The sequence below is a fragment of the Numida meleagris genome, chromosome 14 (genome assembly GCF_002078875.1).
Source record: "Numida meleagris isolate 19003 breed g44 Domestic line chromosome 14, NumMel1.0, whole genome shotgun sequence".
Taxonomy (NCBI): Eukaryota; Metazoa; Chordata; class Aves; order Galliformes; family Numididae; genus Numida; species Numida meleagris.
In genome coordinates, this window is record NC_034422.1 from 7165842 (window position 1) to 7193680 (window position 27839).

At 49.3% G+C, this 27839-nt stretch overlaps 3 protein-coding genes across 11 annotated transcripts in view; 1 reads left to right on the top strand and 2 right to left on the bottom strand.

Moving 5' to 3' along the window:
• GIT2 (GIT ArfGAP 2) overlaps window positions 1–6952 on the bottom strand; it is a 26028-nt gene extending 19076 nt beyond the window's left edge. For 4 of the 6 annotated variants that reach the window (XM_021413096.1, XM_021413101.1, XM_021413097.1 and 1 more), the window contains exons 1-8: window positions 6817–6952; window positions 3905–4038; window positions 3299–3411; window positions 2424–2529; window positions 1975–2061; window positions 1692–1822; window positions 1480–1574; window positions 827–872 (exon numbers count right to left, since the gene is read on the bottom strand). In XM_021413096.1, coding sequence (XP_021268771.1) covers window positions 827–872; window positions 1480–1574; window positions 1692–1822; window positions 1975–2061; window positions 2424–2529; window positions 3299–3411; window positions 3905–4038; window positions 6817–6868 — 764 coding nt within the window. In that variant the 5' untranslated portion in view covers window positions 6869–6952. Of the gene's footprint in view, window positions 1–826; window positions 873–1479; window positions 1575–1691; window positions 1823–1974; window positions 2062–2423; window positions 2530–3298; window positions 3412–3904; window positions 4039–4918; window positions 5172–6424; window positions 6556–6816 lie in introns of those variants that run through there. The other 2 variants (XM_021413100.1, XM_021413098.1) reach the window with 2 other exon arrangements.
• ANKRD13A (ankyrin repeat domain 13A) lies at window positions 7057–19620 on the top strand. Of its 4 annotated transcripts, none has more exons than XM_021413102.1 (16): window positions 7057–7275; window positions 8011–8118; window positions 10216–10348; window positions 10479–10603; window positions 11033–11078; window positions 11769–11912; window positions 12359–12557; window positions 13128–13194; window positions 13913–13994; window positions 14487–14545; window positions 15156–15289; window positions 15670–15827; window positions 16305–16418; window positions 16762–16913; window positions 17151–17215; window positions 17709–19620. In XM_021413102.1, the coding sequence occupies exons 1-16, from the start codon at window positions 7105–7107 to the stop codon at window positions 17905–17907; spliced, it is 1956 nt and encodes a 651-aa protein (XP_021268777.1). In that variant the 5' UTR covers window positions 7057–7104; the 3' UTR covers window positions 17908–19620. The 4 variants fall into 4 exon arrangements, with proteins under 4 accessions (XP_021268777.1, XP_021268778.1, XP_021268779.1 ...); XM_021413103.1 differs by having other exon boundaries at window positions 7058–7275; window positions 12362–12557; XM_021413104.1 differs by lacking the exon at window positions 7057–7275 and adding an exon at window positions 7305–7437 and having other exon boundaries at window positions 7976–8118.
• LOC110406491 (sodium-dependent serotonin transporter-like) lies at window positions 20190–27702 on the bottom strand. Its single transcript, XM_021413067.1, has 14 exons — window positions 27510–27702; window positions 26010–26088; window positions 25588–25938; window positions 25287–25425; window positions 25016–25150; window positions 24461–24564; window positions 24168–24295; window positions 23875–23987; window positions 23669–23800; window positions 23492–23591; window positions 23221–23321; window positions 22851–23018; window positions 21326–22672; window positions 20190–21251 (listed from the first exon to the last, which is right to left on the bottom strand). The coding sequence occupies exons 1-13, from the start codon at window positions 27700–27702 to the stop codon at window positions 22592–22594; spliced, it is 1824 nt and encodes a 607-aa protein (XP_021268742.1). The 3' UTR covers window positions 20190–21251; window positions 21326–22591.

Sequence of the window (27839 nt, forward strand, 5' to 3'; positions counted from 1 at the left end):
GGCTCTTGCCTACATCAGAAAAATAACATAAAATAAAATGTGAAAGACCAACAGAGGACATCAGGCACAGGTGAGACGCTCAAGTTGCACTCCGTGCTCTGCAACCTAAAATGCATCTTTGAGCCTGTTGTTTTCCCCACATGTCAACTTCTTTCTCCGTGCAACGTGGCAAATGATGCTTAGTCTGCTCTGTAAAATGCACTGTGCTTCATCCAACAGCTGAACACGTCATATTAAAAAGCTACAGACCCCACTGCAGGTAATTTTTTACCAGTAATTACGTCGTATCTGTCTAGTTTTTATTTGTCTTACAGCTTTCCATAGACATTTTACAAGCAATAAACTGAACAGCAGTTTACTTACAGCCGTCTTATTTCCAATGGCATAGCAATAAAAGAAAAATGATTATGACTTATGATTAATATTTGATATCTTTCATGCAAAAGTGATTTAATTGACTGTGATCAAAACTTAAGAGCACTCAGATGACCAAAAGTACAAACACTGTCAGAAATTCTTTTTTGCAAATATTAGTTTCAAAATGCAGTATTAGGAAATGAACAGATCCTTACATTATTTTACAAAATCTGTTTCCCAGAAATATCCATGTGTTTAATTTAATTATCCCACCTGTTTTGACAAACAATAAGCTTCTATAATTTTCCGATTTTGTTTAAGATTGATAAAAGCACATATTAAGAAGTTCAAACGACAGCAAGCTTAGAAGTTATTTCAGAGAGGGAAGGAAAGTTTTAAATCTAAGCATTAAGGACTGTCTGTCTGCTTACAAACAGCTTTCAGGCATGCCATGGCATCAGAAACTCACCTATCTGCCATCTGAGGTATAACAAAGTGCTGTCCATTTTTATGATCTAGAGTTGAAAACAAACCATACTTTCTGTTAGCGGGAGATAGCAATGAGAAACCCAGGAATACATGCAAACCCAGGACAGACCACCTTGCAAGTCATCGCTTGATTTCCAACTGTAGGAAGCTAACAAGTCTTAAAAGAAGGTTCCTACCACAATTTGCTCACTTTATAAAAGATTGCAATTAAGTCTTATCAACTGTATTAAAATTCTTTTTTTTTTTTCTCTCTAAATACATTTCAATTCTAATGCAGGTGCCCTTAGGGAACATAATGGCTAAAAATTGCCAAGTGTGTACCTTCAAAGAGGCACTCACTGAAGTGGGTACCCCCCTGCTTTTGCATTTCAATTAGAATAAACTACTTAGTTTACTTAGTTCAGTGCTTCTGCAATACATCTGCAGACTAATCAACATGACAAAAAATTGTATTTTCCCTGCAATTCAAGAGTACTCATCTGACTTTATATATAACAAACCCTCAATTTTTTAATTTTATAATACACAAAAGGGATATTAAAAGTGTAGTAACATGGAAACAATATACACCACAGATTGAACTGCCCAACCATCAACATACAGAGATCTAAGGGTACAGATTTTTCTACTCACCTGGTTTCCTGCCACAGAGATAGAAAGCTAACCTGTCGGTGAGTTCATACTGAATTTCTACCAGGCGCTCTGCCAGTTCATGGTGCCCACCTTGTCTGGTTTGCACAAACGTACAAAGAAGAGCTTTATTAGTTACTCGTGTATTAGTTAGACATAAGCAAAAATTTAAAACATTAACATTTTAAAACATCACATATGTCAGAGCCTTCTACCTTGCATAGTCAACTGGAGTTTTTCCATTGGAATCTTGTGTGCCAGGATCAGCACCGTACACTGCTAATAACTCTGCTTGTAAAGTCTGTCCTGCCTTAGCAGCGACGTGGAGCGGGGTGTTTCCTTTCTCCTACAGGTCAATAAGAAAAAGCACATCACTCTATTTCATCAACAGCTCTGAATACACAGTTGAAATACAATGTGCATCAGCTGAAATCTGCATAAATGCTACGAACACTGAAAACGGATCACACATCCAAATAACAAACAACAGGTTCATACAGGATGAAAGAAGTTGGCTTGGGCTCCTAAGGAGAGCAATCGCAAACACGTCTCCAGATTCCCCGTCCTTACGCTGGAATGGAGTTGCTGAAAAAGAAGGAGGATCCCATTTAACACAAAGGCAGTAACAGTGATTCAGCGATGCTTTTAGAAACACTTACACAAGAATTCTTGCTGCAGCTGTTTTATGTAACATTTTTTCTCCAAGTTAACCTACATCAATGCCTCCGAACCATCTACATCTCCAGAATCTCTATATATTTATACATTACATAAAAAGCTGCTTCAGGCTGAAGTCAAGCTGTGTTTGTTTACGTAACAGTGCTGAACAGCAGCAGCAGTTAAGTCAAAAGCATCGAAATTCAGTCCAATTTCAGTGTGCTGTTACACACAAGCTGTAGCTTCTGTACACTGCCAGGATTAAAAAAAAAAACCACCAAAAAACTCACCTTACTGAGATCTTTGGCAGTTACACTGTCATCCTCACGGCACGGCAAGCGATGAACAAATGCTAACATCTGATATTTAGCTCTAATGAATTCAGCTTTATTGGGACTGGAGAGAAACCCCAAGCAACAAAACGGAAAGAAAAGAAATATTAGTGCTTTCCAAACAATAGACACCAATTTTCCTTTTCCTTGAGCAAGTGAAGACTGCACTAGATCTTTGCATGTAACTGGTGGCAAAGTCAGACACAGAGAAATGCTTTTATTAAAAAAAACAACCCAGTTTAGAAGTTCTAAGTACACAGAGCATCCTTTTCTTACAAACACCAGACTCTAAGATGTAGCATATTTTTCTTGGAGGTAAACACTGAATCTAAAATTATGACAGTTTAACATCTACACTTCCTAGACATAGCTCTTTATATTTTCAAATGAAATACCCTATTCGCTTTGACAGTAGTTTTTTTTTTTTTTTTTAATTCATCAACCGTACCCAATCATTTAAGTAGCATTTGTTTAATTGAAGAACGTGTCATGAGAACTTAAAGTCTTTTGGTTCAAGTGCAAGCAAAGGTCTTAACTATTCCGAGCAAGACATCAGGAATCAATAGTTCACAGAACACAAGCTACGTGTTTCCATTTTTTAAATAAATTGAAAAGAAATCATTGAGAAATAATGTTAAAAAAAAGATCTGATGATATGGAACACCGATGAAAAACCGTAAAACTGTAACATCTGTGATCAAATTACTAGTTTACTTCTGTTGTCTTCAGAAACAAAACATGCCTAGGTTCCCACGCACACCTTGCTGCCTATGTCACTGCTGAGTAGAACAATCACACCTCTACTAAGAAAAGATCTGTAATTTTCCACTTACTGCACTTTATCCTGAGGGTTAGCTTTGCGCCTTCCGCTCATAACAGAAGCAGGGTCCAGCAATGAATGTTCCCATATGGAGTTAGCACCATTATTATACAGTGTTTCAACCATCTGAAATCCAAAATGTATACAGGCAGGAGTGAAGAACCTTTGCTGCTAGCTGCACAGACTGACTAACCAGAAAGCTACAAGCGTTGTGAACCCAGCAGCAGGATGGCACAGACTCATACTCTGTGTACCGGTGTCTAAAGCCTACTGGGATATCAGAGCCCAGCAGATGTTAAGGAGGCTGTTGTGTGGAATGCAATATGAACTGACCTTAAAACTCTCTCTCTACACAACAACATCTCTACCAAAAAGGGAGGCTCGCTATACGCTGAAAATTTAGGTTGAAGCAGATGCATTGCACAAATCCAAAAGAAAAACCAAAGGTCTCTTTCTAAAACAAAGGTATCAAATAAAAAAGGCACAGCTATTACTGATTTTCTTAATCTTACACGGCAAAAACAAGATAAATAAAAGATCATCTAAAAAAAAAAATAATATACAAACACCACAAAGAAATTCTAGCCGTAAAGAAGGAGGAGGTGTTTCTGCTCTTTACCTGCAGCAGTGTTGGAGGCCATGGTGTGTGCTTGAGATGTCTCACTTGAGAGATGTGACGGCCCAAACTCCGGTGAACGCTACAGCACTCATCGCAAATGAGAATTCCCCTGTTTATAGATGCCCAACAAGGATCTGGAAAAGAATGTATTGATTACCACCACAGAAAGAAACGCGAATTCATATTTCAAAGAGTGTAAAATGACTTAGTGTTCCAGAACGCTGCGTTTTAACTTTAGCTTTACTGCCCTCAGCGCAGCGCTCAGAAGCAATTCCTGTTTCTGTCAGTGACAGAAGAGACTCTGTGGGCCAAGAACCCTGCAGGAAGAGAAACCGAGCAGCAAGACAGATCGTCAGACCTAGCACACTGCAGGAAGAAAAAGGAATTCAAGATCTCTTCCGTTTTGGAAAACTACTTAACTCCACATCCAGAGACAGGTTTGGGGCTGAATGAGTACAACGTGAGCCTGTATCTGACGAGAGATCTTCTGCATCATGTCAGAATACATCTAAGCAACTGTGCATCACAAAAACATCCTGCTGTGACCCATGCAATAAATATACTGAATCCATGAAACGTGAGATCCGATCACTGCTGTGGTTTCTGAGCAGAGTTGATGCTGTCTGTGCTGAAGGCAATGCAGGCAAACCCATTCGAGCCACAGCTCACAAGGGAAGGAAGCATCTACTCATAGATGTTAACTATCACATAGAACTGTAGAAAAAAAATCTGATCTAATTTGAAAAAAACGAAGCAATAAGGAGTTTGCATGCCCGTTATTAAACCACTCCATTATTTTAACACCTTTCACTTCGAAGAGAGAAAAACATAACAACAAAATGAGCTGCGTTAACCCCCACCTAACAACCCAAGACGGGAGGCATCCTTCCAGACTAACAAACCTCGTCCCTTTTTCATTACAGACAGGCTCATCAGACACTCATTCATACACCACTGCAATCTTCTGAAAGCCGCTGCATTCCTTGTTTCAGTCACCAGTCGTGGGCTGCTCACCAGCATTACTGCCCCGCTCTGATGAACAACCACCAGCAGCTTCTTCCTCAATATGCAACGTAACTGGCTCCGTTCAGCTACAGCAAAGTAAGCTCCTGTTTATTTGGTCGTTTCATAGCAGAAAGGAACCTTCAGCACTCCTCTGAAGAGAAAAGCTGAGGCCTTGCTGATAATCTGAGCTTCCCCAAGCTACGTACAAGGCTGGTCAGGCAGCAGTGGGAGCTCAGCACTGCAACCTGCTTTCAAAGTCACGCTGGCTCAATCGCAAGTGGTGTTTTAATCAAACGACACGAAGATTTGTGGGCTTCCATTCAGTTCAGACACGGCTCAGTGCCATTTACTTGCTCTCAAGTAACAGGTGGGGACCGGAAAGGGAGCAGTGTTGGTTATGACAGAGCGCTGCCAGGTTATAGGAGAACTGATATTTCAGGTTTAAATTAAATGTCTGCGTTGGGAGTTCAGTCTGTTTTTAAAGGTGATACAGGTACAAATACAACTCAAATGTGCTTACACCGATGGCAGAACACAACAGAAGCTCAAAAGACCTCTCAAGCTTGCTTTCGGGAACATGGCAGAGAGCTTCAAAACAGGAAGTGTGCAAGGACAGGCGTGCTCTGCGGGTACGAGAAGTGAGCTCCTGCCCCAGCATAGGAAACGCACCAGAAAAGAGCACGTAAACCTTCCTTGTGCACAGGACAACCACTTGTGTTTCCTAAAGAAGCAAAGAGAAGCTGGGGAAGCCCCAGAAGCCGACTTGGCTCAAACACTGCAGCTCCCAACAGCCCCACAAACTCTGCTTTCAATCAAAGAAGAGGCTTTTTTTTTTTTTTTTTTTTTTTTGAAGAAAGGATTAAGCTTTCTTTATACACACGGATAAGCCAGCAGATTTCTCCTCTAGGATCAGATCTGCGGATGCTGCCATGCATCACCCAACAAAATACAGGGCTGTGACCCAGCCGTGCGCAGAGCCAGCTTGCAGACTGCCCTGACAAACCCAACAAACAACGCATGGCTAAACAAACCTCAGCTCAGCCCTGACACCACGGTTTGAAAGCCCACACGTCTGCTGCCTTGTACGAGATGGGACCAAGGCTGCAAACTCTGCTTACCATGAAAACAAAACTCAGTGAGGATCCACATAATGTCTTTCTTTAGGGTGTCACGGAATGGCTGAGGTTGGAGGGGACCTCAGAGATCCCCAGCCCCATCCCCTGCCGTGTGCTGGCTGCCCCCCAGCTCAGGCTGCCCAGGGCCCATCCATGGCCTGGGGCACCTCCGGGGATGGGGCACCCACAGCTCTGGGCAGTGCCAGGGCCTCATTGCCCAAGTCCCCTCAGGACCTGTGCTTCCTTTCCCCACGAAGCCAGCCCAGCTGCCCCACCTCGCACCGCCGTCTCCATCCACTCACACCGCAGCGTTTTAATTCATCTCCCTACCTACATCAGCGATTACATCCAAAGAACAGAACCACAAGCAGAAAACACAAATAACAGAAAACGCACCAACGTGGGAGAGACGGACAATAAACACACGCTGTCACTTAGAAAATAAAAAAAACAACAACAAATAGTTTTGAACACAAGAACAGAGCTACAGATGAGCAGAAATGGGGACGCGAGTGAGTTTTTAAACCAACGTTATTGTCAGCCCGGTCCCGCGCACGCCTGCCCTGTCAGCACCGCGCTTATTTATAGAGCACTCAGAGCCTGCAGCCCCACCGCCGAGCGGAGCTGCACCCCGGGCTGCCCCCGGCCCACCCCCGCCCGCCGGCGGCACCTGCCCGCGCCTCCCTGAGGGGAGGGGGTGGGGATGGGCCCGGCCGACCCCTCCTCCCCTCCTCCTTCTTCTCCTCCCCTCCTCCTTCTTCTCCTCGCCCCCGCGGCGCAGCCGGGGCCTACCCTGCGCGCTGCAGTCGGCGCACACCTCGCTGCTCCTCAGGCGCTTCGACATCGCGGCGCGGAGCGGGGCGGCCGCTTCCTGCCGCGCTCACGGGGCCGCCGCAGCCCCGCCGGGCGGCCGAGCCGAGCCCGCAGCGCGCAGGCGCACGGCAGCGCCGCCCGCTACGCCGCCGGCGCTATTCACGAAAACGCTTGCGCCAACGCGAGGAGCCAGGCGGAGCGGGGCCGCCATAGCTGTTGCGTTGCCCTGATTCAAGATGGCGGCTGGAGACATTGCCCTCGCTTGCCATGGCTGTACGCCTTTCCTACTTCAGCGGCGGAGCGGGCGGGCGGAACCAACGCTGCCGGGAGGCGGGGGGGAGCAATGCGCACCGGGAGCCTCGTCCCGTGTTACGCCGCATCGACGCCCCCTCCAGTGCGGAGAGTGATGGCGGAGCCGGCGGGCGGGACGCTCCGTATGTAAGCGGGGGGAGAGCGGGGAACAGCGACTTCCGCCTGCCGTGGGCCTGCCGGTGGTGGCAGGTTGAGGGGAGACCCGGGGTTCTTTTTTTCCATACCTGTCGTGCTGTGGGTTGTTCCGACCGCTGCCCTGGAGGGAAAGGAAGAGACGAGGGGACGGGGGTGAGGAGGCGGCCTGGGGCGGGGAGGAGGGACGGGAGCTGGGGTTTGAGGTGGACCCAGGGCTGCAGGGCAGGGGTCAGGAGCAGGAGCCCAGGAGCAGGAGCCCGGGGGGAGACTAGCGGGGAGGGGCTGGAGCTAGAGATGGGGAGAAGGAGTGAGGGTCTCAGGGAGCGCCTCGGGAATGGGATCGGAGGGGGTGGGCAAGAGCAGGGCCCCAGGGACGAGGGCCTTGGGGGTTGAAAGGGAAAGGGAAAAGAGGGGGAGAGGAGGCAGGATCTGGGGCCTAAGAGGGGCCCCAAGGATAGGGGTTTGAGGGAGGGGACCAAGAGTGGGGGTCTGGGAGAGGGGAGAGAACGTGGCCCCAGGGATGTGGGCTTGGGGGCAGAAGCTGGGCCTAAGGGGGACCCCAGGAGCAGGGACCTGAGGGAGGCCCTAGGGATGGTGGTTTGGGGGAGGGCTCTGAGGGGGCCACTAGGAGTAGCTCTTCCCTGGGGTGTGGGATTTTGCATGGGGCACCCCTTAATAAAGTGGGGGGCAGTGAGGGCAGGCTGCCCGCTTCCCCCGCTCCTTCAGGTGCGTGGCATGATGAGTTCCCCCGGCAGGGCCAGCAGTGCGTTCCCCCTGCACGTCCTGGTGTGGAACAATGAGTACCGGCAGCTGGATGAAGAGCTGCAGGAGCAGGTAACTGCTGCCCTCCTGGGCAGAGAGAACCTCGGTTGTGCCCCGGGTCTGTGCCAGGCTGATGGGGCTGTTCTCCTTCTGCACCTGTTTATTTGTGGGTTTGGGAATGAGGTAAGAAGGTGTAGCGGTGTGATGAACTTTAATTGTTTTTCTGTGCAAGAAAAGCAGTAAACACTGCTTACCTTAATAGGAAATCGGTGTGCAACAGTGCTGTTGCTGCTGGAGGTGAGAGCAGGCTGTGCTGAGGACCAGCAGTGCTGGGGGGCAGCAGTTTTATACTGGCTGGAGTGTTCTCAGCATCTCTGTTTAAAAAAAGAAAAATAGGCTTATTGTTTCTTGCTTTAGAGTAGAAAAATACAAAGCTGTTCCCTCTTTGGGATGGCTGAGGGAGAAATAGTAATGATGTAAGGGAATAACAGTCTGAAATGCTGCAGCAGAGCTCAAGCTGCAAGCATCCTTTGTGCTGAGGCACTGTGCAAAAGCTCAGGTGCACTCTGGGGTGGGGGGGGGGGGGAATCGTTTGGGAGCGGAACACATTCATTGCATTCTGCCTGGCACCACAAGGACACGATCCCAAGTTGGGCTGTGCCACCCCTGACTGGTGATTGCCATCCGCAGTTCTAACAGTGCTCCACGACTTACTAATGCTTGCTGAGAGCATGCACCTCTCCTGATTTCTAAGGAGCATCTTTGGAATGCAGTTGCTTTTCATCTAATTCATGTGTTCTTAATCCTTAACAGAGTCCTTAACCTTGCTGGCACTCTGCTTCCGTTTATTTCTATTGCAGTAACACTCTGAGTGAATGTTTGTAATTAAATAAGGATCCTTCTGCTGCTTGTCCTTGTGAGTCCAGGGCTAAGTGAGCATCCACACCTGTGAGTGCTTCTCCCTGCCTCAAGCACTTCAAGTTGTGAGGCAACAAGCAGCGTGTTGAGGTGGAACACGTCCATCTCTTCCTTTTTCTGCTTTTAAATAACTTCCTTTTTTCCCCTCTAAAGTATTCCAAAGATCTGTTTCCTCTTGCTTCCTTGGGATAAGCTTCTTTCTGGCAGAGGGGTGCGTGAAAGAATCAAAAGGCACTTTGCCAGCTGCACTGGGTATGGCAAGGAGGGTGCAGTAGCAGCTTACTGGTTAGCAGCAGTGAGGATAATCCAGAGGTACTTCCCCCATTAGTGCAACTGCACTGGAGTTGTAGGAAGTGGGGAAGCAAATGAATTGGTATTCCAGTCCAGAAGTGAGAAAAGAAGGCTTTAAAATGAAGCTTTCCCCACTGTGTGTGATCTTTCGAACTTAATGCTGTCAGATAACTGCGTTAACTTGCATAATAACTTTCCTGTTCTGCTATTGACTTTCCCCTTTTCCTTTAGTTATAGATGCTCTTCTGTTTCAAATCTCTAAGCTAATAGTGAAAGATATGTAAGGTATGAGTATGTTGTGCTTGCATGTTTTGGATATTTATGCTTGTGTAGTTTTTTTATTTTTAGTGACTTGTATGAAATGCATTCGCTCTTCATTGTGCTGTGTGTGTCAGTCAAATGGATGCTTTGTAACTTACCATTTGCTTCTCTGCTCTCAAAAAGTGCTACAAAAATTGGTATTGTATCACCTGTTGGGTTGTTTTGTTTCTTTTCCCCTCTTTTCCCCCTTCCTGTTACGCTGTACAACGTTAAATCCTCCAGTGGTCTCTCTCAAGCTGTTGACTGTGCGTGTTTCGATGCGCACAGAACTGTCTTTTCCCAAAAGGGGCTGCTTCAGAGGGGGAAATAATTACAGGAAGAGAAATGAGAAGCATCACTGGGAGCTCAGTTGTGTTTTACAGTGACATCAGTTCCTACGGTGCCAGTTCATAGGCCCCGTCCTGCTTCTCTATTTATTGTGGTGGGGAAGTGAGATCGCAGTGTTCCGAGGGCAGAAGGGCAGCACAGCAGTGTTTGCAAACGGAGTGACTGTGCAGCACGAGCTGTGTGGGAATATGTAGGGAACGCTGACTCCTAGATTGTTTCTAACAACTTTATGTGAACTCTTCTCGGCGCACTGTGGTTAACTGCATTTGCTAGAGCAACGTCAGCATTACTTATCTCTTGGATACTCAACAGGATGTTGATCAACGTGATCCCCGGGGCCGGACCTTGCTGCATCTTGCTGTTTCCTTGGGTTACATAGAATCTGCCAAAGTCCTTCTAAAGCACAAGGCAGATGTAACTAAAGAGAATGCACAGGGATGGACAGGTAAAGATAACTTTAAAAACAGAAACGGTGTGTTAATGCTTTTCAGCTGCAGATGCCGTACTTTGATTCTGCATTGTGCATTTTGCTCAGGAAGCAAACTGAAACCGGCTTGTATTTGGATTTCTTTCAGTTTTACACGAGGCTGTCAGCACAGGAGATCCAGAGATGGTACATATGATTCTGCAGCACCGAGACTATCAGCAGGTCTCCAGGACACTTGGTGGAGTCCCTGAATTACTCCAAAAGATTAACGAGGTGGTTATTTAGTTGACTCCAGACTGTAAGTCTGATTGCAGTTGTTTGGTTAAGTAAACTGAAATAAGACAAACAGAGATCAGAGTCCAGTTAATCTGAATTTGGACAACTGTGTTCCTTCCTTTCAGCTCGCTTATTGCATAGACCTGTGGGAGGTAGAGAGTTTTTTCCTGACTTTATGTTGAAATCTGTAGTCATCAACTGAAGTGTTCAAGGGTGACTGTTACGGTGTTACTGCTTCTGTGATAACATAAGGAAGAGTAGCTCATGATAAAGCAACAGCAGGCTGAGGTATTATATGCTTGTTAGTCTGAGGCTCTGCTCTTTTTTTCAGTTTTCCTTTATCTAAAACATTCATGGGAAATGCTGTACTGAATGATAAATTAAAACTGTTTTGTGAAGTGCTCATAGAGTGTTTTCCTTTCCCAGACTCCTGACTTTTATGTGGAAATGAAATGGGAGTTCACTAGCTGGGGTAAGAATCCTGGTCGTTGGTTCCTCTTCGAAGCAGTAGACAAAGGGACTCGCTGGTGTATGAATGTCACAGAAGCTATGCAGAGAGAGAGATTTATCGGCATCGTTGTTCCCTGCTCCCCAGAATACTTACCATCACCTCTCAGAACAGTCCCTTGTATTTCTGGAGCACAATTGTTCTTTGTTTCTGTTCTGTTTGTGGGGTTTTTGTTTGTAACGGGGACTTTAACCATTTTCAGAGTCACTAAAGACTCTTCTCAGAGTCTTGTGTATCTTTGGCTGTCGATGACTGAGACAGCACTATGTCTGGCATACAGATGCACAGACTTCTTGGAACTACCTGCTTTGCTTTTAAAGGAAAGAACACTAGGACTTACAGCTGACTTCCTTTTCCAAACAGCTATCTATCACACTGCTGGGAGATTGGTTTTAGCCCATTTCACATCTCTTAGTCTGAACTAATGTCTCATTCCTTTTCATGGTAATCTTTAAATTAAAATGGACAGGTTTTGCCTCTAAGCTGATTGCTCTGAAAGCTAGAGAAGGCTGTTGTCTTGCTTCCTGTGGAATAATGATCACAGTGCTGAGTAACTCCTGTATTAGGAATAGCACCTCTACTTGAATTCAGTTTTCCCACGTGCTTAGTCTCTTGAATATTTTCTGTTTACGTGTTACTTGCTTTCTTTCGTAGTTCCTCTGGTTTCTAGAGTTTGTCCAAGTGATGTCTGTCGCATCTGGAAAAGCGGCGCCAAGTTGCGAGTTGATATCACACTGCTGGGATTTGAAAACATGAGCTGGGAGAGGGGAAGGCGCAGCCTGATCTTCAGGGGGGAAGGTATACATAGACATTTGCTTGGCAATCAACACTGCTGACATGCTAAATGCTGGATGAGCTGCAATGAGAAACCCTGGTTTTGCTCAGAAGACCCGTTGAGGCTGAGTGCTGAATTTTAAGCAAGTTTTGTATATGTTTCCATGAATGTCTTGGAGACAGTGTTCTGTGTTTTAACACAGTGGCTCAATTTCTTTGATTTGAGTTAATCTGAGGTCAACATTTGATAATAGGGCTGTAATTCTACTTTGAATTCTTACATGCTTTTCCCCCTTCTGTTCCCTTGCCCCCAAATAAAATGCAATTTTAGATGCGGTTCCAACTCTGAGTGCAAAATACAGCAAACTAGCTTCTACCCTGACTTGATATGCCGTATATGCTCATTTTTTTTCATTGTGGAGTACTGCAGGTATGTTGTTTGTCTTCTAAAATGAGAGGTACTGTTCCAGCAGATGCTGAAGGGTGGGCAGAGCTAATAGAGATAAACCACGACGATAAGTTTGTTACCACGGAACGTTTTGAGATTTCCCAACACATAGAACATTTGACACTGGGATCTATGACACCAAAAAGAAGAGATGTGGAAAGACGCCTTACATCTCCAATTATCAGCACGTGCCTTGATACCAAAAGTATTGCTTTTGAAAGGTAAGGGATGAAGTTTCTCTTAGTAAATGGACACTGCGAGTTTATTAATGGCCATACCTTCAAAATGAGATGTGTATTTGCAGCGTCTTTATCCTGTATACTAGTACTTCCTCAGAGCTCCCAGAGCTAGTCCATGTGGTGTTCAGTGAGCTGTATTGACTACAGCATCTACACATCCAGAGACAAAGATTTCCTAGACAGAAATACTAGCACCAAGTTCCCAAACTGCAGTGTCAGGTTACTTTTGAAATCAAACTCAGCATTGAGAGCTGGATGCTAGGCTAAATAGCTTATGCCTTCCTCTGCTGTGGCTCAGGTGTCCGCATCTGAATCTAAAATCTGTGGTTGAGCCTCTGGATTTCAGCCACAATCTGAAGACCGGGAGCAGCATGACTTTCTCTGTGCTGCCATGGTGTATGTGCTTGAGAACAGACTGACCCGTGCTTTTGTTGGGGGTTGATAAAACAACCTGTCAAATATTGTTTGTTCAAAGCATTTCGGGGGAAAAAATGGACTGTGAGTTGTGTGGAAGTGCAACTATATAAACACTTCATGTTCACTTCTTGGCAGAACCACATCTGGATTCTGGATTTGGAAGACTGAAAAAGCAGAAGGTGTAAATGGTTATGAAGCAAAGGTAAAGCCTGTTCTATGCAGCCAAGAGGTGTCTCAGCTAACTGAAGCGTTGTTGTGTTTTGCCTTTATTTCCTGAATATTTTAGGTTCGAAGTTTCCTGTCGAGGGCTTTACTGTGTTACAGAGCAGGGTAGGAGCGAGGATCTTTTAGGGGTGCCAAACCTGGGTGTGGGGTGGTGCCTGGGGCACATCCCCAGCAGCTCTGGGGGAGGAGGACGAGGATCAAAGCACTTCAGCTGAAGAAGGGAAAAAGATTCAGTGTAACTGTTGGAACTGCCTTCCAAAAGACAGAATTGAATTCATTCTTGTGTTGTCATTCCTTCACTATTTAAAAGACAAGGACCCCTGGGCCCTCTCTAGTAACGATATTGCAAGGAGATACAGCTCGTGGCAGCACGGAGCTGGTAGCACAAATTCAAGTACCACCTTGCTTGATTTGCAGTGTTTCTGTTTTACCAGCTTGCCCAGCAGGTGGCTGTGCAGCTTCAGCCTTGAGCAGGGAGCTGTCAAGAAAATGGTACATGGGGTTTCCATTATAGCAAAGGGAATAGAAAACCAAAGAGCAGCGTTTCCAGTTGATGGCTAGTATCTTAAGGATTGAGATCTTTGTCAGTAGGAAGCAGAACCATGTTGCTTTATTCTGTCTTGGGCTTGTATTGTTCTTTTTATTGTATTGGTTTTTTAACCTGTGATTTTTGTCCTTCTGCTTTTCTTCTAAAGGTGTACATGGCAAACAATGTGAATGTAGTCACAAAAATCAGAACAGAACATCTAACAGAAGAGGAAAAGAAAAGATATAAAGGTAGCTTTCCTATAGGGTCACTGGAATTAAGTACAACATTTTGGCTCTCTAATGCCTTCTCTTTAATACGTTCATGCCTTTGCATTGTTTTGGCCCAGTTTAAAGGTTTATGTGGGTTTTGTTTTTCTAGGCTTTCTGTTCATTTCTGATCCATGATCCTTTCTAGTATTTAAACTGGAGTAAAAGATGAGTAGCTGGTGACCTCGTATAGAAACACTGGCCTGCCCTGGGGGTCACCGGGGAGGCACTGTGAATAATAGTAATCTGATGATAGAAACATCTGGAAATCCTTGCCTCTGTTCTGGATCTTGTATCCATCTTACTCTGTCACCTTTAGGTTCAACGGTCCTTGCCTGTTGAAGCTTACAGGAAACATGGGCTTTCTATTAACTGTGACTGGCTTACTGTACTCTGGGTTAGAAGGCTTGCTTGTTAGCTTGCTGTGTACAGCAAATTTTGTTGCTGAATTTTATTTCTTCATGTTGTCTGAAGCTGACAGGAGCCCCTTGGAATCGTTCCTGGGTACAGTGGAGCATGAGTACGGTGTTCAGGTGAGTGCCTGGCCTTGTAACAGGACCCTGTGGCACACAGGTCTGTGCTGATAGCTGTATGCACATGGAATCTCTTCCTGTTTCCTTAGCTCTGCAGCAACTTAAATAATGAGGTTTGAATTTTCCCTGGGGAGATTTTTATTTATTTGAAACCCTCAAATGTTCCTGCATAAGCAGTACATATTTCCTTCTGGAGGCTCCCATGAAAAAGATATAGAATACTATAGCAAAGCAGGAGCTGGGGTGTGAGCAGCAACAGTAAATCTGAGCAAGGTTGTTCTTAGAGCCAGCCCACAGATAATCTCATGCTCACAGGCCAGCAGGATCCTCAGGTAATGGTAATGTGTCATCAGACAAAGGTGCAATGAGAGGCAGAAACAGGTTAGCAGGCTGCTCAGCAGGGGCTCTGTATCAACCTTGTATCCTAGGTTTTTCTGGAAGAGGTTGTTAGTGGTCCCAGTATAGCTGTAGAAACCACCTTCAATCTGGATATGTTTAAATGTAGCAGGTACAGATTTGCTAGCTGCTAAAAGAGAGAATGAGCTCCTTGGGAAGGGGTACGTACTGCCTGTTCTGTACTTCTTTGGTCTTTTTCTCTCTTCCTGTGTAGAGTACAGTGAAGACAGAGTATGCCACAAGTTACAATCCTACTGCTATTACTCCGGAGGAATACTTCGATCCAGAATTCGATTTGAAAGGCAGAGATATAGGAAGGCCCAAAGAAGTCACCATCCGAACGCAGAAGTGAGAAAGAAAACTTTTAACTAATTTCCAGTTTGCCTCTTGCCAGTCCTCTAATCTTTGGAAACTGCATTTTACAAACATCCAGTACAGTTTTCCTCTGCTTGCAATGTTAATCAAAAGAGGCTTCTTGAAGTAATCAGCCACGGACTAATTCTTAGCCTGGTGCTGTAGCTTCTGAGAAATCTGACCCTTACCTGTTGCAAGGTGTCATTAAATTCCTATCATTTGTCTCTAGCCTAATCAAGAGTGTGGTTTTGTTTCTTAAAGCAGTAAATATTCTTGCTCTTCATATGAAGCAGGTGACAGTGTTATGTATTTTTGCTTTTACAGTTTCAGAAACCGTAAGCTTAAGTTGCTTTTATACAACTTCACCCTTTCAGATTTAAAGCAGCCTTGTGGATGAGCGAAGAGTTTCCCTTGTCCCTCGTGGAGCAAGTCACTCCAATCATTGACCTGATGGCCAGAACTAGTGCTCATTTTGCCCGGCTTAGGGATTTCATCACTCTGGAATTTCCACCAGGATTCCCTGTTAAAATTGGTAATGTTTAACAATCTTTATTCTAGCATCTTCATTTCCATTCTTTGTGTTGTTTTTGCAACATACATTTACTAAAACCTTGTTAGTTCTTCTACCAATCATCTCACCGTATCTAGAACTGAGATCCAAGCTGTATGCTATTTATATGTCTGGGAACATAGAATTCAAACTCTCAATGACCAGTATAGAGGTGTGATTTTAAAGACAGTGTAACTTTGTAGAACAAGCTGTTTCTAGCCCTTTCCTTGTGGTTTCAATGTCTTTGGTTCGGCAAATCTTATTATTAAATAATGTTATGAGACTTAGAGGCAGAGTGACAATGATTACGGGCAACTTCTTGGTGATGTGAGTTGCAGTTCACTTTGTTGTTGTGGCATCTTGCTTGTGGATTATATGAGATTATATGTGGCTGCAGGTGTGAAAGTGAATGACAGACTTCTCTTTTTGATAGAGATTTTGTTTGGTTTGTCTTAACAGAAATCCCCTTATTTCATGTGCTGAATGCTCGAATTACATTTGAAAACGTCAACAGCTGCAGGACAGCTGAGAGAACATCGTCACAAACAGCTGGAAGTGCACAGGGGGATTCAGGTGAGGAGTGGAAGAACGCAGTGATGGCATCTGTCTGCATTTCTGTTAGTGGAGTGCATAGAAGAGCTTCTACATCTATTACAAATAACTACTGCAGTATTTCTCTTGCAACCTTTTTCTTCCACTGTGGTTTAGTCAGGGTTCAGTCACCTCACCTAAGGAAGACTGTACTGCATTTTACTACCATACTTGTTTGCCAAAGCCTCTGGGTACGTGTGGCCAGGTGGCTTATCTGCATTTTTGGGGTTAAATGAATCACATGTAAACATCCATCAGACTTTTTTCTAGTAACAACTTGCAGAAATATACTATGCCATGTTTTAACTCTATTTTGCTTCTTTAGGTGCTAATTTTGAGGTTGACCCGTCAGTGTTTGAGATCCCCAACTCTTACCATGTCCAAGATGATGGTAGGAATATCCACGTGCACGATGAAGATAACGAGATTATACAGTTTGCTATTCAGCAGAGTTTGCTGGAATCCAGTGGAAATAACGTAAGTGTGCTGTAATCTGCTCAGTGCAGCTCTGTCAGCTTTGACAGGAAGTATGCAGCAATAGCTGTATCTCTAAATTAAACCACTTGTGTACAAAGTGCTACGTGGGGTGGATTTTCCAAGAACCTCGGAGCAGAAAAATAGAGTAATTTATTTTGAAGAAGAAATAAGAGTGATTTAAGACTTCAGTGAGTTGCACTACAGATCTGTGGAATTCTCTCTCTCTCCAATTTCTAGGAAGTGGGGGTGCATTCCAACGGAGCAGTTGCATATTCACAGGACTTCAATATACAGTATCAGAGGTAACTAATTATTTTTGTGTCAAGCCATGCCCAGCAGTAGCATGAAGCAATTTTTATTCTGAACACAGGTGGCAGATGCACAGAATTCAATGTCTGTCTTGCTGTGCTTGCTTCTAACTTTGCATTTCTTCAAGAAGCAGGAGCTCCAGGCTGGACCCCACTTGTCTGTATAGTATGTCCCTTTAGCTCAGCTCCAGAACTGACCTGCACATGTCACTGATCTCTCTCCTAGTAGAGACTATTAGCCCTTCTGCTCTTAAAGCTGTGAGTTGTGTCCTTCTAAGTTGATATATTCCTGGGGAACCCTAGAAGAACAGGTTTTACATTGGGAACACTGTGGCTGTTAGAACTGCTGTCTTACACTGACAGCTGCTTTCTGCCCTGTAAGATTATGGCTTACAGACTGAACACAGGTTGCTAGGGAGGATCATTGCAGGGAATGTGAAAGAAGCTCCATCTCTCTTCCACCTCAAAGTTCTCTGTCTTTCTGCAGGGCACTGCAGGAGAGCTATCTAACGAGCACAGGTAATTCACAGTGCAGCAGCCCTAGCGAACCTTCTAGTTTTGAAAAAGACTTGCAGCTTGCCATGGAGCTGTCTGTCCGAGAGCAGGAGGAGCGAGAGAAGCAACGCCGTGAGGAGGAAGACGCGGAGCTGCAGCAAGTTCTACGGCTTTCTCTCGTGGAAAAATAACTCCTGAAATAAGGGTGACCGAATCTGGGCAAAGCTGAAGGCTTTCGGAGCTCTCAGGCTGAAGAGCACTCCTGGATTGCTTAAGTGAACATTTCACCTGCCTTCTTCATTGTCATTGTAATCATCAGCTACGACAGCTGTTTTTTAAATCAGTTTTTATTTTGGAGGGAGATGCAGAAAGTGGGCGTTGTGCATTTGGCTGCCCAGCTGTGCAGCCTGAGCCGTGACATAATTTTTTTGTTTTACCTAAATGTGTTTATCAGAGAGCAGGTGGAAGGCTTGCTTAGCACCAGGATTTAGGGTTGAGGTCAAGTTTGAAAAACCTGATTTCTGGGGAGTTCAGAAGGGAAACTTCTTCATTACTTACCAAAGAAATACTCCTCTGCATAGTCACTTCAGAATAATTCAAAGCCATGGTCTCTGTTTCTTCCAGTTCTTACGTGGAAGGTATCTATATGCATTTCCATACGTACAGTAGCTTTCATGCTGACAGATGTTCTGTTTATACATGATTATTTCTTTGGTCACTGAGACTCTTCTCATACGCTCTTGCTTACAAGGGATAATTTCATACTTTGAACAGTTAATCCAAGCATGAGATTAAACTAGCGCTTTCTGGAATCCGACAAACCAAGCAGCCAGTACAATTTAAGCTCCTCAAGTGGGACCATCCTCCTGAAGTAGCACTTTCTGCAGTGATTCAACACCAGCTCGTTCCCAGAGCCAGAGGGCAGCAAGGAAGTAAGTGACAGATACTGGTGCTTCTCGAGATCACTGTGTGCGTGCATGTGTGCATGCCTGCGTTATGGGTGCTGCCAAATTCAAACAGGAGAGAAGTCAGGTGAGATTTTAACGTATACTTATCAGAAGATCAGTTTTAATCCTGTCACCTGCAGGGGAAATGCACGTTGCTTTTTAAAATTCAAACGCTTACCCATCATGTGAATACATATATTTTTTTACCTGAATCTTTTTATTGATTTTAAACCAAGCCAAGACGACTACACGCCTTGAGATGGTACTGTAACAACTGAGAGGTTTTAACAGCTTTCCTCAGGTCTTTCCTCCTACAATAGATTCGCAGCTACTCTACTTGCACTTCTGTCAGTGTTTACAGTACTCACACTGTGTCTCTCAAGTGCACTCCCCCAGTACACAATGCTGTACGCCCACAGGGAGGCCTTACAGCAGCCAGACAGCAGCACTACCGCCCAGTCCCCGCTCACAGCGCTGTGAGAACCCATGGTACGTCCGCTCTGATCTTGCTGCTTAACCCTGCACTTCTCCTCAAGCAAACCAGCTCTCTGTGACCGTTAACTCCTTTAAAATCATTATGACATAACCAGAGAGATGGTTGGTAGCTTAGAACTCCATTTTAAGCCAATAATCCATTTTTTTTTTTTCCTGTAGCAAGCAATTAAAATTCAGTGTCTATCTGCACCATGCTTAACGTTGCAGCTTGCAACCCTCCCTAGCTTCCTGGTGGCTGCAGGAATGGGGAATGGGACCCTTTGCACGGGGGCAGAGGGCTGTGTTGGAACTGCATCTTTCTTTGAAAAGAGGATTACTGTGACTTTCTGGGTTGCAGGAAAGGGAATAAGCCTTGCGTCGAGCTCTTGACAGCACTGTGGGGTAAAAGATGAAATTGTGTTGGGTTTGGTTGTTTGTTTTTTTTTCCTCCAGCGGAAATAAAGAGTGCTGTTACCTTTGTAAGAGCGCCGCCTGACTTTGCTTTTTCCTAGTGAGCATTTCACAGGTGAGAAGGAAAAAGTAAGATGGGGATCAGTGAACTGTCTTCAGCCAATTGAAGACAGGGTGCTCTTAGGGCTTCAGTGCTCTCCATCAGTTCTGTATGCAGCTGTATGCGAGTAACAGGTAAGAGCAGGAGGGAGTTGCACTGCATGGTCGTATTGACACTGCTGTCCAAAAACAGAGCCTGCCCATTTCTGTTTCCTGAACAAACTTCAGGATCATGGGGGAAAGCAGAACCTCAGTTACAAAGAGCAGCACCTGAATCACTTCTAAATGCCGCCGCCTAAAGGTCTGTAAATTGGCCCTATGTCTGCACTGTTTGTGCTGTCTGGAAGTGAGACAAAGTTCCATGCTCTTGGCCTCTTGTTTCGGGGAGTTATGTTCCATGGTAACTCCTGATGCGCTTCATTTGGAAATCCTTTTGCTCATTCTCCCTCATCCTGCGAGCAATAAGCTCCCAGCTAGGACGTGGGGCTGCTCGGCCTTTCACACAGCTACAGCTGAACGTCCGTGAATAAAGAAAGGAGTCCTGCAGTGTTTACTTCTTTTATTTGTACAGAGAGACAGAGCAGGGGGTGAAGAATGAATGCAAACAACGCTGCTGCAGGGAGCCCGGGGCTGCACCCATGAACAGCACACAGCTCTGGGCACAGTGTTACACGGAACAAAGGATGCAAAAATCAGCGAGCCACGGCTCTGCAACCAAGGAGAAGAGCAGAAAGAAGCATCCCACCATTAGTTTGCTCCCTCAGTTGTGCTTCACTGAGATCAGAAGCGAGGTCTGTTCCAGGCTGGGCTCGGTTGCTGATGCACAGAGCAGCAGCAAAGGGAACCCCCAGCTCCACGAGCTGTCCCTGAACCTAACGGAGCAGGCCCTGCTGGCTGCAGTGTGAGGGCTTGCAGAACTGCCCAACACCTTCACTCTGGAGGTACAGTTTTAAAACTAAAATAAATTACTAGCCCCGACCCCTATGTTAAATACCAAAGTAATACTTAATAAGCAAAATCCAGTTACTACTCCCAGCAGTGCAAAACAGAACAAACAACATCAACAAAATAGCAGCATCCGTATGCACGTGTGACTTCAGTGTAAACCCCTGAATTTGTTACCAAAAAATGCATGGTGAGGATCGGGCTGTGGCTTCAGTGCAGAGCTCCCAGCGGGCCCGGCTCCCCCCCCCCAGACCTGCGGGTGTTCTGGGGGCAGAGGACCTGCTCCCAGCCGAGCGCTCTGCACAGCCCGGGAGCGGCCCGCACGCGTGTCTCTCGCGGCCGTGCTGCACGGGGCTGCTTTGGGCCGCCTGGCTCGGAGCGAAAGCCGGCGGTGCTGGGAAGGCCGAAGGCGGCCCGGCGCAGCCCCGCGATCCTGCTCGTCCCCGGCTGCTCCCCATGGCTCCGATGCTCAGCGCTGGGGCCGGGAACGCGGTTCACCGCGAAGCAGAAGCGGACGCGGCGACGCCGAGCGGAACCCAGGCGGGGCGGCTCCCGGGTGGCGTAGCGGGGCCGCTACCGCCGGCGGACGGGTTTGTAGACGCAGACGGCCATGAGGACGATGGTGAGCAGCAGGGCGCTGAGGATGCTGCCCAGCAGCACTGCGAGAGAGGAGGCCGACAGGTTAAACCCCCCGCCACGCGGCACAAAGCGAAGCCGCCCGCCCCCGCCTTACCCAGGTTCTGCTTCTGCAGCACGGCGTACGGCCGGCTGCGCTCCGCCGGGGTCAGGGCCGCCAGCACGGCCAGCGCCCAGCCCCGCAGCGACATCCCGGCTCCGCTCGGCTCGGCTCCCCGCTCCGGCACGGCGCAGATCGCCGCTTCCTCTTCCTGCCGCCCGCCCCGCCCCGCCCCGCCAGCGTCACCGCCGTGCCCCAGCGCTGTGCCCGCCCGGCCCTGCGTGTTCCCCCTCTCCCCGCAGGCTCTCGCTGTCCCCGTGTGTTCCCCCATCTTCATGTCGCCCGCACCCCTGTGTTCTCTCCATTCCTGTGTGCCTCCCGACATCCCCTTGTTCTCCCCGCTTCCACGTGTCTCATAGAGTCATAGAATGGTTTAGGTTGGAAGGGACCTTAAAGATCGATCCCCCAGCTCCACCCCTGCCGTGTGCTGGCTGCCCACCAGCTCAGGCTGCCCAGGGCCCATCCATGGCCTGGGACACCTCCAGGGATGGGGCACCCACAGCTCTGGGCAGTGCCAGGGCCTCGGTGCCCTCAGAGCAAAGAATTCCTTACATCCAACCTCATTCTCCTCTCTTTTAGTTTAAAGCCATTCCCACTTGTCCTATCACTATATCACTATCTCCTATCCCTATGTGTCCCCCGTCCCTGTGTCACCCCCAAACCCATGTTCTCCACAACCCCATGTTGTCCCCATCTCCATGTGCCTCCTATCCCCGTGTTCTCCCCAAACCCATGTGCCCCCTGCCCTGGGTCCCCTCCATCCCTGTGTGACCCCAGCTCTTGGCTGCACTCTCCAGTTCTGTTCTGTTCTGTGCTAACTGCTTCAGAGCTGCCAGGGGGACAGCAGGGGTGGCTGCGGTTGATGAGGTCGCGTGGACCCAGTGGCATGGTGACACCACAGGTATCCCTCGGCCAGACAAGGTGGCAGTGACCGTGGGGACACTGCTGTGCCTTGGTGTGCTGGTTTCACCCCAAAATGGAGCAGGGGGGAATGAACCCTAAAGAGCCCGAAACCACACAGCCTGCTCACAGCTGGGGCTTTGTTTTCTCTTTGAAAGGGAACCGAGACGTGGAGCGGTGATGCAGCTCCCGCACACTGCGCTGCCGCAGGCACCGTGGTCACTGCGCGCTCGCGATGCCCGCAGCTGTGGGGCCAGCTGGCCGAGAGGATGGTGAAAGTGACCGCAGCTTTTCTTCTGCCTGCCTGATGGGTGTTACAAGGGAACAGGGAGTGGAGAGCAGCTTCTGCGTCCCCTCGTCGTGCTACAGGACCGGCTCCATGCCCACCGTCTCCGCTTGGGGGTCTCGTGCTGTTTTCTCTGGCCGAATGCAGACAGCGAGGCGCTGGAGCAGGAAGAGAAAAGCAACGGATTCCCTCCCCGCAATGGGACCTTGAGCTCTGCCAGCAGGAGCTGCTGCTCTTCCATTGGGCTGCAACAGCCCCGAGCTGGGAGATGTCCCAAAAACTGGTGAAAAGGAGGGGTGACACCTGGGGACAGTGTCGTGCTGATGTAGCTCTGACCTGCTTGAGGGACCCCGGCGTCCAGACCAGCTTGTACACCATGTAGACAGGGATGCAGATGAAGGAGGACGCTCCCACGAGGTGCCCCAGCGAGGTGCTCCATGCCGGGTACTGGTAGCCAAAGAGTGCCAGGGGCGGCTGCTCCAGAAGCGAGCTGGCCACGATGAACTGCGGAACCCGAGCAGAGCCAGCAGGAAGCAGCTCACAGATGTGCCACAGCACCAAGCTGCCCTGCTGGCCCTCCGCAGCTGTGGGTCAGCTGCAGCACTAGCCTCAGGGCCACACAGCGCTCATGCAAGCACCTGGTTGCCAGCTCCAAGCTTTGCCCTGGAGCACGGCAGCAGGAGGGGCCGCGAAATGCGCTACTCACTGCCAGCAGGGCGGGACTGATGGCTGCCCAGCAGACCTTCCAGAACAGCCCTGGGGTGAAGCCCAGCATGGCTTTCACATCATGGGAGAACCGCTGGATCCCTGTGGAGCACGGGGCTGTCACGGGGCAAGGCAGCCGTGGAGTGGGCCCAGGCCCCATGGCAGTGCTAGGCCCCATGGCAGTGCTAGGCCCCATCCTGTTGCTAGGCCCGGTCCCGTTGCTAAGCCCTGTCCTGGCCAGTGCTAGGCCTCGTGCTGGTGCCCGTTCTTACCGTAGAACCAGGACACAGCTATGGTTTCCAGCAGCACCACGGCCAGGATGGAGCAGCCGGCGCCGAACTCCTCCAGCAGCTTCACCACGTAGGCACCGCCCTGGAGCGAGGTGGGTTGGCACTGTGCTCAGTGACGGGGCACAGCGCAGGCCGGCAGCCTCCCCGGGCTGTACTCACATAGGTGAGGGTGCTCAGCGAGCCCAGGAAGCAGACTGTGATGAGGCCGAGGACGAAGAGCTCCCTGCGCTGGGCCAGGACCTGGGGGTACTCATCCATCACGGCGGTGATCACGGCCTCCAGGCCCCCGAACTGCCAATGGAGCACGGGGGTGAGGCAGAATCTTCTCCCTGCCCTCGTGCCAGTGCTGCTGCAGAGGCTCCTACCGTGCTGTCCAGCCCCAGCGTTATCATCATCAGGAAGAAGATGACGGCAAAGAAGGTGGATCCCACCATGTTGGCGATGGCTTCGGGGTAGGTGATAAAAAGCAGGCTGGGACCTAGGAGGGGACACAGGTTGGCTTTGCCTTTCTTCTGGGTGCTGGCAAGCAGTGGGATCTCAGGGTGGGGAGCAGCCTCAGTGCCCTCCATGCACCCCTGGGTGCACAGGGACCCCCCAGCTCCAGGAGGGGCACTGCGAGGCCAGGTGGGATGGGGTTCTGGGGCAGTAGGGGATGAACCTTTGTCTCTGGCTACATCCTCCACCTCCACATCCCGCATCTCGGCCATATAGCCCAGCACGGTGAAGATGACAAAGCCCGAGAGGAAGCTGGTGAGGCAGTTCACCGCACTGGTGATGAGTGCATCCCTGGAAGACAGAAGGCAGGGAGACATGGCAAGCAGCTGAGCCCTCCCTGCATGCCCATATCATCAGGGAAATGGGCAGAAGTGCTCAGCCCACGGTTGTGGGGCACTGCTGCAGCCGTGCTGGCACAGCCCCATGCCCGCACCACATCCCGCAGCAGGTGCTCACCGGTAGCAGTTGTTGTGGAAATGGTTGTAACTGGCCAGAGCAAGAAGAACACCGAATCCAGGACCCAAGGAGAAGAAAATCTGCGCAGCAGCATCAACCCAGACCTGGCAGAAGCAACAGGCAGTTGGAGGCTGAGCGGGTGCTCTGCACCATGTCCACCCCACAGCAGGCCCCCTGCCTGACACAGGGATGGGCTAGCCCTAACCCTGACTGCTGTGCCCAAGGGGAGAGGAAGCCAAGGGGAGCCTCAAGCCTCTGTGCCTGGTCCAGCAGCAGCATGGCCCTGGTTATCTTTAATGAGAATTTTCAAGTGTCACCTGGTAATTACCCACAGGAAGCCTATTGTCAAGCCAGGGCGAGAACACGGCTCGAACAAACCGCCGCGGCAATGAGATGGGTGATTCAATTATAGATTTACATTTCCAAGAGCCCATCCAGGGTATCTCATCTCTGCAGGAGCAGTGGGCAGGAGTGGGTGCGCGTTGCGGGAGGGGTCTGTGTGCTGCTGGCCTTGGGGTGGGGGAGGGTAGGCAGAGACGGGGCACCTGCACTCACCGCTGTGCTCAGCAGCTTGCCCCAGTCTGGGCGCAAGTAGAAGAGGACCCCCCTCCAGGCACCAGGCAGGGTGGCCCCGCGGACCAGCAGGATGAGCAGGACGAGGTAGGGCAGCGTGGCTGTCACCCACACCACCTGTAGCAGGGGCAGCCATCAGCCACGGCACCGAGCACCCGACCAGCTGGGTGCAGGGGTTGGGAGGAGACGATGCCCCGAGTTTAGCCAGGCAGGAGCTCAGGGCTGCAGCAGCATTGGCACAGGTTCCTCTCACCTTCCCAGAGGTTTTCACCCCTTTCCACAGGCTGAAGTAGACGATGGTGAAGATGAGGAAGAGGCAGAGGAGCAGCTGCCAGCGGATCCCCCCCACGTTGTACAGGCCGCCAGACTTCTGAAGCTCCAGGACCTTCCTCCTATGGCCAGACAGGGTCTCAGGGTCTCATCTCCCCATGATGCCCATGGGCAGTGGCACGCCTGCTGGCAGGCCCCCCGTCCTGCTCCCCACGCAGCAGAGCCAAGTGCTGCCACGGTGACGTGCCCCGACTCCAACTCATTGCCCACATGTGGACACTTACGTATAAAACTCCTCAGCAGGGGACCTGGAGAAGTTGGTCCAGGTCACATTGTTCCTCCCGAAGTAGTTGGTGCAGTTGGGTGTGTTCCAGGGGTTGTCACAGCTCGCCCAGGGCAGGGTGCCCGAGAAGGACGAGTAGAAGTAATAGAGTGCCCAAGCGATGATGGTGTTGTAGTAGAAGGAGACGTAGAGGCCAATGATGCAGATGGCAAAACCGACGCCTGTGGAGAGAGGGGGACAGGCTCTCGCAGCCTGGGAAAGTTGAGCCTCTCCCTGTGCCCTGCATGGGGCTGGAGGAATTTCATAGGGCTGCTGGTCCTGTGTGGGGCTGGTAGTTCCGCATGGAGCGGGGCTGGGAGTCGCTCACCTTTGAAGATGGGGCAGATGCGCTTCCAGATGGGAATGGCGCCCGTCCTGTGGAACTGCCCCAGGGCCAGCTCCATGTAGAAGAGGGGCACCCCTCCAAAAACAGCCATCAGCGTGTATGGGATGAGAAAGGCTCCTGTGGGGTGAGGAGCAGAGTGGGGTGACTGCTGCAACCCTGTGCCAGCCGGTGAGCGTGCACAGGGATGTGTCACGAAGGAGCGTGGATGAACATTGGGATGCATGCAGGCTTTGCAAATCGCTCAGGATGCCCTGGAGCAAGCAGCTCACAGGTGGGTGCATGACTGGGAGCGCTCAGCCAGGCTGATGCAATGAGCAGAACAAACCAGACGTAGGGGATGAGCCACCGTGTGCCTCTTAGGTCTCAAAGTTTTAGGGAAAATCTCACTGACTATGCATTGTCACCCCAAGATACAAGTAATTAACGCTGACATCTGCATTTTTCACACCAACGGCGCTTTTAGCAGAGCTGCGTTGCGCCCAGTGGACTTTTTAGAAGCGGAGCTGCTCGCTGTGCTGTCGGGATAGCTCAGCTGGGTGTCGTTAATTGAACCCCCACGGCTTCTCTCTGTCAGAGCCTCCTCACACTGGGGCCATCGCATCCCAGCTGCCCTGTCCTCATGGCACGGTGCTGCCGGCCTTGCAGGCTCATCCTGGCCAGGAGTCCAGCCATCCCTCCCTGGAGGTGCAGCCCGAGCCCAGCTCCTCACCCAGGGACCACAGCTCCCTCCACATCGATGGAGAGCAGCTGAAGTTCACTGCTGGTCCCGCAGGAGTAAGTCACAAATAACTGCTTCCGTGGGGGCACCTGGGATCCACGCTGTAGCCTTGAGTGTGGTACTAATTATCTCCTTCTAATTTTCCCGAGCATGAGAAGATGTTACCCCAATGCCGACTTTGGCAATTAAATCTGCTGTGCTATTGCAAACAAACAGCACAAAATTTTCATTCCTCATTTATAATTTCTGTGCAAGAGTTCGTTGTTGTTGTTGTTATTATTCTGGTCTATTCAAAGCAATTTATTTAGCTGTCATTTACTCGAGATGTTTCCTTGATGGAGCTTTTCTACCTTCCACTGCCTCGTAGGGAGGGAGCACCCCGTGCTGTGCTCGCAGTCCGGGGCTCGCACCGTGCCCAGCACCACAGCTGCATGGCTCAGAGCTGAGACCGAGGGTATCTGCAGGGTTATTCAAAGCACTGCCTGCCAGAAGGTTGCTTGCACCCGGTGATAAGATCAGCAAGAGCCTCCCACCCCAAATGCGCAGCTCCATCGCTCTGGACTGGAGCAGTTTGCCGTGCCCGACAGCTCTGCTCCCAGTGGGGAAGGCATGGACAGCGCTAGGGATGGGGTCAGGGGCTGGGAAGGCAGAAAGGGTACAGAGAGGAGAGAGGTGGGGAGAAGTGGAGCTGCCCTTTCCAAAGAGGAGCAGCTAGAGACAAACAGAGAAAAGCAACGGCGAGTTCTCAGCATCCCAAAGCCGACAGACAGCTTTCTTTTCCCCCCAGAGCTGACTGAAGCAACCCCAGCAGTGTCCTTACCCCCTCCGTTCTGGTAGCAGATGTAAGGGAAGCGCCACACGTTGCCCAGATCGACGGCAAACCCAACGACCGAGAGGAGGAAATCCATTTTCTTGCTCCACTTGTCCCGGGGGTGGGCTGGGGGCGCGGGGACGGCCCCGGGACCCCCATCCTGCTGGGGGGGGCTGGCAGGCACCGGGCAGTGCTCCCCCATTCTGCGCCCCTGTGAGCCCTGCAGGGTCGGGTGAGCAACTTGGGGAGGGAAGGATGGATTTTTCTCTGGCTGATGACAGATCCGAGGAGGGGAGGGTCCGGCTGCCTATGTGTCCCCACCTCCAGCTGGGAACCCAC